Source organism: Amblyraja radiata, chromosome 1 (genome assembly GCF_010909765.2).
Source record: "Amblyraja radiata isolate CabotCenter1 chromosome 1, sAmbRad1.1.pri, whole genome shotgun sequence".
Classification (NCBI taxonomy): Eukaryota; Metazoa; Chordata; class Chondrichthyes; order Rajiformes; family Rajidae; genus Amblyraja; species Amblyraja radiata.
Window position 1 is genome coordinate 139,611,256 of NC_045956.1, and position 13,841 is coordinate 139,625,096.

The 13,841-nt window shown below is 43.8% G+C and overlaps 1 protein-coding gene across 1 annotated transcript in view; it reads right to left on the reverse strand.

Moving 5' to 3' along the window:
- The window catches only part of LOC116979725 (long-chain-fatty-acid--CoA ligase ACSBG2-like), a 164,467-nt gene that overhangs the window by 49,481 nt on the left and 101,145 nt on the right, over nucleotides 1–13,841 (reverse strand). Inside the window, exons 9-10 of the mRNA XM_033031464.1 lie at nucleotides 8,150–8,320; nucleotides 1,382–1,563 (exon numbers count right to left, since the gene is read on the reverse strand). Coding sequence (XP_032887355.1) covers nucleotides 1,382–1,563; nucleotides 8,150–8,320 — 353 coding nt within the window. The remainder of the gene's footprint in view (nucleotides 1–1,381; nucleotides 1,564–8,149; nucleotides 8,321–13,841) is intronic.

Below are 13,841 nucleotides of genomic sequence, written 5' to 3' on the forward strand. Positions count from 1 at the left end.
TTGTTCAACGTACCCGACAAAGAGGCAGGCGTAGCTGGGGCCCATGCGTGTGCCCATAGCTACGCCTTGTGTTTGGAGGAAATGGGAGGAGTCAAATGTAAAGTTGTTGAGGGTGAGGACTAACTCCGCTAAGCGGTGGAGAGTGTCAGTGGCTGGGTATAGGTTGCTCCTCTGGTCGAGGAAGAACCGGAGGGCTCCGAGGCCATCCTGGTGGGGGATGGAGGTGTAGAGTGACCGGACATCCATGGTGAAGATGAGGGGGTGAGGGCCCAGAGAGTGGAATGCGTGGAGGCGGTGGAGAGTGTCTGAGGTGTCTAGAACATAGGTGGGGAGGGATTTGACCAAGGGGGATAGGATGGAGTCAAGGTATGTGGAGATGAGTTCGGTGGGGCACGAACACGCAGAGACAATGGGTCTGCTGGGAGAGCCGGGTTTGTGGATTTTGGGGAGAAGGTAAAAATGGGCCGTGCGGGGCTGGGGAACGATGAGGTTGGAAGCTTGGTCGGGCAGGGTGTGGGAATTGATGAAGTGTTGGTCAAGGTTGGGGCAACAATTCAAACAGGCTCGGCAATACCTAAGCAGAAGCAGTGAACAAATAAGGAAGGCATTTAAAAACAATTTTCCATTGATGGAGCAACTCTTCCTAAATTTGGCATTCTTGCTTGAGCCCACCTCCATTTATTCTGTTGCAAAAGTAATATTCCCAGTTTAGTTTAGTTTAGTTTAAAGATACAGCATGGAACAGGCCTTTCAGCCCACCAAGTTCAGGCCAAGCATTGATCACATTAGTTCTGTTATCCTTCTTTTGCATCCACACTATACACATTAGGTAACAATTTAGAGGCCAAATTAGCCTACAATCCACATGTCTTGGGAATGTGGGAGGAAACTGGAGCACCTGGAGGAAATCCACGCAGTCACAGGAAGAACGTGCAAACTCCTACACAGATCGAACCCGGGTCTCTTGCACGATGAGGCATTCGCGCCACTGGGTTCACTTCTTGCATTCCATTCTGATCCTCCATCAAAACGGAGGCCTCCAATCCAAGCTGAGAAATGTGAACTTTCTTTCTCTGCTCTATTATAAAATCTACAGAGCATCTAGCATCTAGCTACTCTCCAGGATTCTGCATTGAAAACAGCTGTCCTCTGTTTGCACAAACTACCAAGTATGCAGATCAGCACATGCAAGGATGTACGTAACATTAACAGAGTGAGGATAAATATTAGGCAGAGACACAGTTTGCCAGCAGAAGAACCAATATAATTAGTGCTGACATTGGATAATGGATGGGGTCGAACATCTGCCACAGTCCTCAAAAGCACTCTTGATTTACTGTTGTGATAATATTAAATAATGACATGATGGGGGTTAACATACCCGTTCATTATATTATAACTTGCTCGTAGACCTTTCACCTTTGCCCAGGCAGCTAGCTTTCTTTTTAAAGGTGATGAATTGGCAGCCATTTGTTTCAGCGTTTCCTCAATTTTCTCCCAAACACGTGGCACTCCCATAAAGGCAGTAGGATGCACATCTTTCAAAGTTTCCACTAAAGTAGACTATAAAAATAGAACATCAATAATTTTCAGCCTCACATTAAGAGAGTTAGCAAAATACTGGAAACCTCACCAATTGTTCCAGTACACCATTACATTCGCTACAGGTTACTAAAAAAATTGCCATAGGGAGGAACCCACAATAAAAACTAGAAGATTGCAAGTCCAGAGAGGAGATGTCTCGTAGCGGCTCGTAATGCTAATGGTAGGTACTCGGGACATCCGGTAAACTCATAACTTTTTTTCATCCCTGTAAAAAATGTCCATGAGTAGAAAAATACTTGTGATGAAAAAAAATGTTAGTTTTTACTCGTATAAGCCGCCACGAGACACCCACGAACTCCTACGGACCCGCTACTGACATTCTCCAAGTTCGAATCAGGGGAAAACTCGCGAGAACTCGTGAATTACCTCGTACAGTGGGACAGGGGCTTAACCATGCTTTGTTTTCTCGATTGCCAGCCTACCAGGAGACATTGATTGCTGATAGTGCTTTATAAGAACACAGGGAAGATGTAACAGGAGTAGATGGAGCCTGTTGCATAATAAGATTAAGGCAAATCCTTAACTTTACTTTAGTTCAGTTGAGAGATACAGCATGGAAACAGGCCTTTCGGCCCACCGAGTCCACACCAACCCTATGGGCTCTGTCTTGCCATATCGATGGAAAAATAACCTTGTCCTTGAGCAGCCTTATTGTTGGATTGTCATAACTCACACACAGTGTTTAGGATCCAAAGACTTTTATTAGCAATACCGCATAGGTAACTTCATCTTAATATACAGCTCAAGACTGGGAGAGAAAAGGGAAAAGGGCTTTCTATTAAACCAGTGGGCGGAGCAACAGTATGACATAGCATGAGTGACACTCATCTGCATCCTCTTAAAGAATTAAATGTAAATACAAAACTATTGACATGCATAGTAAATGATAATAAGTTGGAGGAAAGTCAAACGTAACCCGGGTACTTTACTGTGGGCTTGCAAACACAACCAGCACGTGTGCGATATAAACCATTTTCGTTCTTCGCCACCGGGGACAGAATCGTTGGTATAATTGGTGGCGGAGATTGAAACGGTGATGAAACAGGAGACTGGTGCAGGCCGAGGAGGCGTCGCCATTGGCAAAGTAACTGTTTCAGAAGCAGGTTGTTGATGCCGCTGGACGTGGACGGAAGTACACTTGTACGGTCAGGATAATACGGAGGTGGAGCCGGCTCATTCACAGGCAGGATATGTTGCCTATTACGTCCGTAGGTGCCGCCATCAGCACTGACCAAATATGAGCGTGGCTCAGAGGCAGTTCCAGAAATCACACTGAAACGGTCTTGACCTTTGTCAGTTTGCAAACGAACCACCTGCACCACGGTTAATGGTGGCAGCAGCCTTCTTGTTTTGTCATACCACTGTTTTGGAATGTCACGCTTTTGTTGCAGCCTGGACTGGACTTCAGACGGTGGGACTACCTGCGGGATCAATGCCTGATCTGCTACAGGCACTGTGGCTCAGGTCTGCCTTGACAATAAATATTGAGCAGGTGAACCCAAGATGGGGTCGCCGGAGATGTTGCGTAGGTTGAGCAGGTCCAGGTACACATCAGAATTAGCTATGTGGGATCGTTCCATTAATTCTTTGGCACTCTTGACAGCCCGTTCAGCCAGTCCATTTGACTGAGGATATTCAGGGCTGCTGGTGATGTGGCGAAAACCCCAGCATGCCGCAAATTCTTTGAAGTGCTGGCTGGTAAATTGACTGCCGTTATCAGATAGCAGTTGACAAGGGGCTCCGTGGTCTGCAAAATGACGATTGAGTTTTAGAACTACCCCGTGAGAAGTGGGACCACTTAGAAGATCGATGTCAAACCAGCCGGAATACGAGTCAACAAGAACCAGGTACTGCTTGCCATGCCACTCAAATATGTCAGTTGCCACGGTAGATCACGGGAGTGCAGGAGCCGGGTGTGAGAGAAGTGGTTGCTTTTGTTGATGAGGTGCCAAGCTGTTACACACTGCACTGGATGCCACATTCTCGAGAATGTATTCAGCCATAGCAGGCCAGCCATAGATCACCTCACTTACTCTGAATTTGCATTTTTGAGGGTTTAACTTGAGGTTGACGGCATTGGCACGGTCCAGGACCTTTGTTAGATTAGCATCATGTTCTTAGATGGTTCGTCCAGCAACGAGGATATCATCTACTACAATGGAGCATGGGTAACCTGCAAACAATTATTCCATAGCCGGTTGAAATACTTCACTAGCAGAGCTTATGCCAAAAGGCATGCGAAGGAATCTGTATCACCCGAACGATGTGCTGAAGGTAGTTAACTTGGAGGAGTTGCGTTCCAGCGGAATCTGCCAGAATGAACTCTTGGCATCTAGTACTGTGAATACAGTTACTTCAGCCATCTGCTCTGCAATCTCGTCCACTGTGCGCATGGGATAGTGTGGTCATTTAATGGCTGTGTTTAATGGGATTAACATTAACCTTGAGAATGATGCAAATCCGTATTTTATCCTTGTTCTTCTTTGTTGCCACGACCATGTTCAAGACCCAACCCGAGGGGTCAGCGACGGGGACAATTACACCCAGATACACCATTCTGTCGAGTTCACTTTGGACATGGTCCCGCATCGTAAGGGAAATCCTGTGTGCTGGACGGACAACTGGAAGTACCTCGGTTAATCGTAATTGTGTACTTGACAGGCCAACCTGCTCAGCTTGTCGTCAAACACATTTTTGTATTGTGTCAGAATTTGTTGAGTAAAGTCACAAGTTGAAGCAGATGACAAACAGAAGCAATGAAAGTGACCAGTCCCAGGTCATGACAAGCCTTAACACCCAGCAGGGATAGCACATTTTCACGAACAAGATAGAAACTCAGGCTGTAGACTTGGGTCAAGACAACATCGTAACTAGACTTGACCGTTAGGATGCACTGGACCTCCTGCAAATGGAAGAAGGGAGGCAGCCGTAGGATTCATAGTCTCTGTTTTTTATGTTTGCTTCAATTCAGATAAAGACATCACATTACACCAAGCACCTGTGTCGATTTTCAGCAGATTTCTTTTGCCATTAACGAGCAAAGTGGCCTTGGGATCTTGATGTTCATGAGGCAAGTCAAAGAGGGAATGTACATCCATATCAAGATCCTCGTTAGTTGACAGCAAGTCTGTGGAAGCTGTTTGGGAGCGCTCAGAGTCCATGTTCCCATGGTCGAGTGAATTGACAGATTGTCTTATTTGAACTCTGTTGCTACATGAGCGGCAGTATCGGAAAAAATGTTTTCTTTTTTTACAGAAGTGACAAAACTTTCCATAAGCTGGGCGGCGGTCACGAACAGCAACATGCGAACCCCTACAATTAACACAAGTGTTTATGAGTTTAGCGACAAACCTGTCGGGCACTTGAGGAGATTGGCGAGGCTTGATAAAGTGTGCTGGCAAAATTAACATCATGAGCAGAGTGGGGACTATATCCCATGAATTTAGCATGCGCATCTGCCATTTCAGCAATGCGACAACGGTTATCAGCAGTCTCCAGATTGAGTTTAGTATCGCGTAGCAACTCATCACGTAATTTATCATTGCGAATACCATAGACCAGGCGGTTCAGAACTAGGCTCTCACAAAAAAATCGCCAATGGCACATCTACTGTTAATGTGTTTCAAAGCACTAACGTATGTTGCAACCGGTTCACCATGTCTCTGACTTCGCAAAAAGAAATGTCTCTCCATTACTAGATTAGTACGTAACTCACATAACTGGCGGAATTTGCGTAGCAGGCAATCGGGGTCCCGGATGGACTCAGCAGGAGCAATCTGGACACCAGCAAGATCAAATATAGCTTGTTCATAATGAAATCTTCTGGCACGCCGAGCAGCTTCTGTGCCTGCTAGTTTGAGGAGAATAGAGGCACGAACATTTGGACCAGCAGCCAGGTGAGCCAATAGACAATAGGTGCAGGAGTAGGCCATTCGGCCCTTCGAGCCAGCACCGCCATTCAATGTGATCATGGCTGATCATCCCCAATCAGTACCCCGTTCCTGCCTTCTCCCCATATCCCCCGACGCAGCTATTTATAAGAGCCCTATCTAGCTCTCTCTTGAAAGCATCCAGAGAACCCACCTCCACTGCCCTCTGAGGCAGAGAATTCCACAGACTCACCACTCTCTATGAGAAAAAGTGGTTCCTCGTCTCCGTTCTAAATGGCTTCCTCCTTATTCTTAAACTGTGGCCGCTTCTATATAAATGGTGAAATCTTCTTCAAATATGCGCCACCGTTGGGCAAGGTCTTCATCAAACACCAAAGTTTCTGGTTTTCTGAGAGCAGCAGCCATAGTAAAACATATACTGGACAAAAAAAACTAAAATAAATGCATTAGAATTAGGCAAGGAGTGAGTCCGAGTTTTCTGACACCATGTTGGATTGTCTTAACTCACACACAGTGATTAGGATCCAAAGACTTTTATTAGCAATACAGCGTAGGTAACTTCATCTTAACATACAGCTCAAGACTGGGAGAGAAAAGGGAAAAGGGCTTTCTATTAAACCAGTGGGCGGAGGCACAGTATAACTCATAGCAAGAGTGACACTCATCTACACTGAAGTCAGAGAGTGTGAAAGATTCACAAACCTCCGAGGACAAGGGGGACTGTCCTTGTTACGAGTGGGGGGATGGGGAGTGAGAGCAGAGCTATGGGAGATAGAGGAGACCCTGGTGAGAACCTCATCAATAGTCGAAGAGGGGAACTCCCGTTCCCTAAAGAATGAGGACATCTCCGATGCCCTGGTTTGGAACACCTCATCCTGGGTGCTGATGCAGCATAGACGGAGGTCCAAAGCCATCCCCCTTGTCCTCACCTTCCACCCCACCAGCCGTCACATAGAACATATAATCCTCCGACATTTTCAACACCACCAAGCGGATCCCACCACTGGCCATATCTTCCCATCTCCTCCCCTTTCGGCTTTCCGTAGAGACTGCTCCCTCCGTAACTCCCTGGTCAATACATCCCTTCCCACCCAAACCACCCCCTCCCCTAGTACTTTTCCTTGCAAATGCTTTACCTCCCTCCTTGACTTCATCCAAAGACCCAAGCAGTCTTTCCAGGTGCGGCAGAGGTTCACCTGCAACTCCTCCAACCTCATCTATTGCATCCGCTGTTCCAGGTGTCAACTGCTCTACATCGTTGAAACCAAGCATAGGCTTGGCAGTTGCTTCGCCCAACACCTCCGCACAGTTCGCATTAACCAACCTGATCTCCCGGTGGCTCAGCACTTCAACTCCCCCTCCCATTCCGAATCAGAGCTTCCTGTCCTGGGCCTCCTCCATGGCCAGAGTGGGTTCCACCGCAAATTGGAGGAACAGCACCTCATATTTCGCTTGGGTAATTTACACCCCAGCGGTATGAACATTGACTTCTCCAATTTCAAGTAGTCCTTGCTTTCTCCCTCCTTCCCCTCCCCTTCCCAGCTCTCCCACAGCCCACTGTCTCCCCCTCTTCCTTTCTTTTTCCCGCCCCCCACATCAGTCTGAAGAAGGGTCTCGAACGGAAACATCGCCTATTCCTTCGCCTCACCCGCCGAGTTTCTCTAGCATTTTTGTCTACCTTCAATTTTTCCAGCATCTGCAGTCCTTTCTTAATCAAAATAAATCCTAATATAAATTCAGCGGCATAGCTGGTAGAACCGCTGCTTCACTGCGCCAGAGACCCAGATTTGATTGTGACCTCGGGTGCTATCTGTGTGGAGTTTTTATGCTCTCCATGTGACTGTGTGGATTTCCACTGAGTGCTCCATTTTCCTTCCTCGTCCCAAAGACATGCAGGTTTGTTAGTTAACTTGTCTCTTAAAAAAAATTGGCCAGAGTGTGTATAAAGTGGAATAAAATAGAACCAGTGTGAATAGGTGATTAACGGTCAGGATGGACGGTGAACCTAAAGGCCTGTTTCCACGATGCATAGACATAGAGTAATACGGCGTGGAAACATGTCCTTCGGCCCAACTTGCCCACGCCGAACGACATGTCCCATCTACACTAGTCCCACCTGCCTCCGTTTGTCCCATATCTCTCTAAACTTGTCCTAGCTATGTACCTGTATAAATGTTTCTTAAACATTACGATTGTACCTTCCTCAGCTATATCTTCCAGCAGCCCATTCCATACACCCACCACCCTTCGTGGGAAACCTACGTTCTCTGACATCTTTAAACTATCTTTGGCAGTAGTTGCAGCCTTTCAGCGCTTGCAGTGCGCGAGACCCGGATTCAATCCCATTTATGGATGCTGTCTGTATAGAGTTTGTAAGTTTTCCCCTTGACTGTGTGATTTTTCTCCGTGATCTTCAGTTTCCTCCCACACTCCAAAGATGTACAGGTTTGTAGGTTAATTGGCTGGTACGTGTAAATTGTCCCTAGTGTGTGTAGGATAGTGTTAATGTGTGGGGATCGCTGGTCGGTGTGGACTTGGTGGGCCAAAGGACCTGTTTCCACGCTGTATCTGTATACTAAAGTAAATTAAACTAGCTACATAAATTAGAAAAAATTAACTTTTCAAAGAGGGTCAGGTCAGTTTGAAAAACCTACCTTGAGTGCGTCCGGCTGTGCAAAGTAGACAGTGCTTCCAAACGTCATTGGAATCCACAGATCCATCATCTGTGCTGCAATGTGACTCAGTGGAAGGAAACTGACAATTCTTTCGGGAGTCAGTGGAGAAATCCCCACAGTCGCCCCTGCTGTGTGGGCAGTCCAAGTTATCTAGAAAATGACAAACATCAAAAAACAAATCACATTTTTCAGCACACTAGGAACAGGCCAGCACTCAAATGATTTTGATTTGAAAAGTGTTACTATTTTTCAGTACTTATTACAAATCTTGAGAGTTAGAACTTGTCTCATACACTATCCACCATTCCTTGATCACACCCACTGTACTTACCTTCCCGAATGAAGCCGGAAGAATGTTTACTTGTTCCCTGACAAAGTAAAAGGTGCTTGATCATCTTGCTGACACCAAGCACTTGTATCCGTTCCTTCTTCAAACAGGTGGCATGTTGCAGTAAGGTTCTGCATGTGTAAGCACTTTACAATGGAAAGAACTGCCGTTAAGGATTACACCTAAAGGAACTACCAGTGCTGCAAGTTCAGTCATAAACTGTGCTGGTAGCTTGGTCAGGCAACTGATAGATCCATTTGGAGCCTTGTGAGGAAGGTTTGCATAAAATGGAAAGCAGAGCGAGGGAGAGAAGGAAAAAGAGCAGTGAGCGGAATGGGGGAAATAGAGGGGAAAAAACACTATCAGAAGAAGAAAGGACAAGAAGAGGAATTAAAATTGATCTACAATAGCAATACTGTCTTTCCTCCTTTCCAACTCCGTTCTGTTATTATATAAATGGCTTTGTTGTCCAATTCAGTCCATTAAACATATGCATTGATAAATTATATAAAGTTCATTTCAAAATTACAGTAAACTGGATTGTGGTTCATTGACTAAATTGCAAAAAAAGATGCAGAACAGAAGGAGTGATTGCAAAAGAACAAGGATAATGGTGAACAAGAGAATCTATAAAAAAGAATGCTGCGTACATCCATGAGTGCTTTATGAATTGTTTGGCTCCTTTTGAACTCGCTACATAGTCTTTCTTATGAGTGGCTGAATTCAATGGCGATAAGTAACACAGTTCAGTGTTTTTATACAGGATGCAACATGTAATTGAAAAACAGCTCGTTAAAAGAAAATAGCCCTCTCCATAATCCATTACATTTTGATTCCACATACCCTAACCTATACCCTGGAAAGAAATATCTAATGTCAGCATTAAAATGAATAAATTTAGTAAATCTAAATACGGTGCAATACTAAAAAAAACAAGCTTAGATGCCCCAGAAATAGACAAATCATGCAGTACTGACACATCAACAACATATTTAGTCCAGCCGATAAAATCCTCTTTAGTAACCAACATTGCCCTCCATAATGTTAGGGACAAAGACCCATCATTTATTCATTTGCCTCTGTTCATCCACAATTTGAGATTTGTAATAGAACAATCACATGTGGTTAAAATGCACATTGTCAGATTTTAATAATGGCCATTTTTAGACATTTTGGCTTCATCATGTAGAAATTACAGCAGTGTTTATACACAGTCCCCACATTTCAGGGCACCATAATGTTTGGGACACAGCAATGTCATGTAAATGAAAGTAGACATATTTAGTACACAAAAATGCTGGAGAAACTCAGCGGGTGCAGCAGCATCTATGGAGCGAAGGAAATAGGCGACGTTTCGGGCCGAAACCCTTCTTCAGACTGGCATATTTAGTATTTTGTTGCATATCCTTTGCATGCAATGACTGCTTGAAGTCTGCGATTCATGCACATCACCAGTTGCTGGGTGTCTTCTCTGGTGATGCTTTGCAAGGCCTGTATTGCAGCCATCTTTACCGTATGCTTGTTTTGGAGGCTAGTCGCCTTCAGTTTTCTCTTCAGTATATAAAAGGCATGCTCAATTGGGTTCAGATCGGGTGATTGACTTGGCCACTCAAGAATTGTCCGTTGTTTAGTTTTGAAAAACTCCTTTGTTGTTTTAGCAGTATGTTTGGGATCATTATCTTGCTGTAGAATGAACCACCGGCCAATGAGTTTTGAGGCACTTGTTTGAACTTGAGCAGATAGGATGTGTCTATACACTTCAGAATTAATTAAGCTACTACCATCAGCAGTTATAACATCAATGAAGATAAATGAGCCAGCACCTTCAGCAGCCATACATGCCCAGGCCATAACACCCCCACCACCGTGTTTCACAGATGAGGTGGCATGCTTTGGATCTTGGGCAGTTCCTTCTCTCCTCCATACTTTGCTCTTGCCATCACTCTGATATGTTAATCCTCGTCTCATCTGTGCACAAGACCTTTTTCCAGAACTGTGGTTGCTCTTTTCAGTACTTCTTGGCAAACAGTAACCCGGCCGTCCTATTTTTGCAGCTAACCAGTGGTTTACATCTTGCAGTGTAGCCTCTGTATTTCTGTTCATGAAGCCTTCTGCGGACAGTGGTCATTGACAAATCCACACCTGACTCCTGAAGAGTGTTTCTGATCAGTCTTACAGGTGTTTGGGGATTTTTCTTTATTATAGAGGGAATTCTGTCGTCAGCTGTGGAGATCTTCCTTGGCCTGCCAGTCCCTTTGCGATTAGTAAGCTCACCAGTGCTCTCTTCCTTCTTAATGATGTTCCAAACAGTTGATTTTGCTAAGCCTAAGATTTGGCTGCTGTTATAGAAGTTATATAGAATGTATATAGAAGAAACACGTTACTTCTTAAATCTTACCAATATGTTTAAAAACATTCAGTAAAGCTCGCAGATGTCAGCTTTTTTGTGTGCTCAGAAGTCAAGGCCCAAAAACATGTTATTGCTTAGTTCATTTTTGCTTTAGTCTAGAACATTATGGTAACTCAGAGATTGGAGATAAAAGACAAGGACAGTACGAGGTTAAAGTTAGTAAAAACATGAGTGCTAAGCAGCCAAAGATAAGAACTGAAATTACAATAAAACGCTGCATGAAAGGATGGATCAGTGAACATTTTGGAGAGTGGCCGAGCTGTACTATCTCTGAATGTTCCAGGCCCAGATTTGTGCAAATTAAAGGCTTCTTGTCTTCTTGAAGAATTCTCCGTGTCTGCGTCATATATATCTTTAATTTGAGTCATGTAAACCACGACAAATTGGCGCTGCGAGCAGGGTCGGTAAGAGACCATTAATTAAAAGATAAGTAGCCCAGGGCCTTCCCAGCCCCTAATGTGGCTCTTAAGGACAACAGGACAAAGGTGGCCACCTAAAAACTATGCGGATTTCCGCTTCATTTGGACTAATAACCTGTTGTTCATGATAAGCCATTGGGGACACAGAAGTGCCTAGGTAGTTAGAAGGTCTCTCCAACCCAAGAATCTGGCACTAAATTGTTCTAAAAAGGAGGACCGGGAGGATTGTCCAAGAAGGCCGCGCTGTGTGTGGTGAGTAATAATAGTTGTGATAAGAAAGTAATGTGATAGTATTAAGAGTTTATTAATACCTTGTGGTTACCGCCCTGAGAAGTCAGGGGTCTGTACGGGCAATGCAGGTATTAAGACCTCGTGGTTATCACCCTGAGAAGTCAGGGGTTTTGCACGGGCGAGGCAGGTATTGTGTGGACAACGCCTTGGGTGACCAGGGGTCATCCGGGCAAAATACGAATTTGAGGTAGATGCGTGGCAGAAGGTGTACACAGTGATAGAATATTGTAGAATAGCAGAAAGTAGAATAGCAATAATAATAGTGTATGGTTTAAGGACTGAGTGTCTTAACTGTTTGTGGAGATAAGCTTTCAGCATTCTTTAAGCTGAGAGATCAGAAAATAAATGTGTTTCCTTTGTCTGGAAATTAATGGGAGTGGTGTGTGGTCAGATGTTGAGTGACTAGGATTTTGATTGGTTGTGATTTAGTGGGGTGTGGTTAGAATTTGAGTGACGGTGAGTCTGACTGGTCACGATCTGAATCAATGTCCAATCACAGCGTTTGGGAACCTGACTGCTGGAGGATTGGATCATCCTACTTTGGCTTGGGAGGGAGATAAGAATTATATAAATGTTAATTTTGAAATTTTAATACGTGTAAAAAATTGAATAATTTCTTTGAAGTAAGAATGGAACGAATGTGATTTGTGTGTAAAAACCGGTTTGGAATGAATGAGGAAGTTTATATATGTGATCATTATTTTGTTTATTGTATTTGTAGACCACATTGTAAGGGTAAGTAAGTAAGAAAGTTTTATTTATATAGCACGTTTTGGGTCAACTCGCATTGACACCAAAGTGATTTACATAAAATAGATAATAAGTTTCCATAACAACCAGAGAAAAAGGTTAATAAATAAATAAAAGAAAATAGAACAAAATCAAGAATCAAAAATTTCCACTGTGGGTAGGTGTATGTTCCTTTAAATAAATTGGAAGCAATGGGGAAAGGTTACGAACAGCTGTAAGATAACGGTTAACTGTTTGTATCCTCGTAACCTAAAAGGGGAAGTTGGAAAATGTAGGTTGTTTGGTTTTTTCTGATGTTTCTTTTAGATTTCTTTTCAGTAAAGTTAATTGATGAAACATGACCAGCTTGTATGGTTTGTTGTTTTATGGTAAACATTCAAGTTGGAAAAGTGGGAAAAGCGGAAAGGAAAGGAATTAGATACACTTAGGCAGTTTAGACAGAAAGAAGAGAGAGGCAGTTAGGAGATAACAGAAGTAGGAAACAACAGGTGTGAAAGTAATAAAGCAGGAGGAGTCAGTGGAAGATTTAAAAAGAAAGGTGAATGAATTTGCAAGGAGGCTAGAATATTTGAGAAGCAAGAAATTTAGTTTAGAATAAGAAAGAAGGCATACCAGAAAGGATTAATGTGGGAAGCATAGGGATAAATTGATGAGACTGCTTTAAAAAGAAAAGAGAAGGACAGACACAGATTATCCCTTGGGGCACCCATAAACTGAGAGGGCTAAAAAAATACCTCACCCTATATATCCCTGATGGGGGAGGAAATGGATTAGGGCTTTGGAGGAGGAGAACGTGGGACGATTATTGGCTATGGGAGATTTGAAGGCACTGTTGGTGAAAGTGATAGGAACCACTAAACTGACAGAACTACTGAAGATAAAATGATGCGCAATGGCATGCTGTTTGACACAGTCAGGCAGAGGGTATGGCAGGCCCTCAGACAATGTTACCCACTTAAGGTGAACCCCAAGGAATAAAGGGGAGATACACTAGGAGAGGTAAATAATCCTGCAGCCTATCTGGAAAACCAGCTGAAAAGGTGGAGAGTTGAAAATGAACAAGAAATAGAAGGTAACCAGTTAATGAACATTATATTATGAACTACTGTGGTGGATGTCATTCTTCTTAAAGTCAAGTAGATTGGAGGAGGTGGTGGGATTGTCATTTATTTCCCACCGCCGATTCAGCGATCAGTTGGTCTCTGAGAAATATCGGAAAGATAGGAAAAAGACTTGCAAACCAGCAGGAAGAACTTAAAAAGAAAGAGCTGAAAAAAGAAAGACAATGGTGTCAATAACAACGGACCTGGTTGAAAAGACTGAAATAAGTGATGAACTGACACAAGTGAGTCCTATGACAAAACCAAGCAGGGCCAGAGAATTACATGCCAATAATAAATGTCTTTGGGGGAGCGTTTCCTCAAAAAGTCCTATCAGGAGTGAAATTAATCTGGATATAAGCCCTAACAGGAC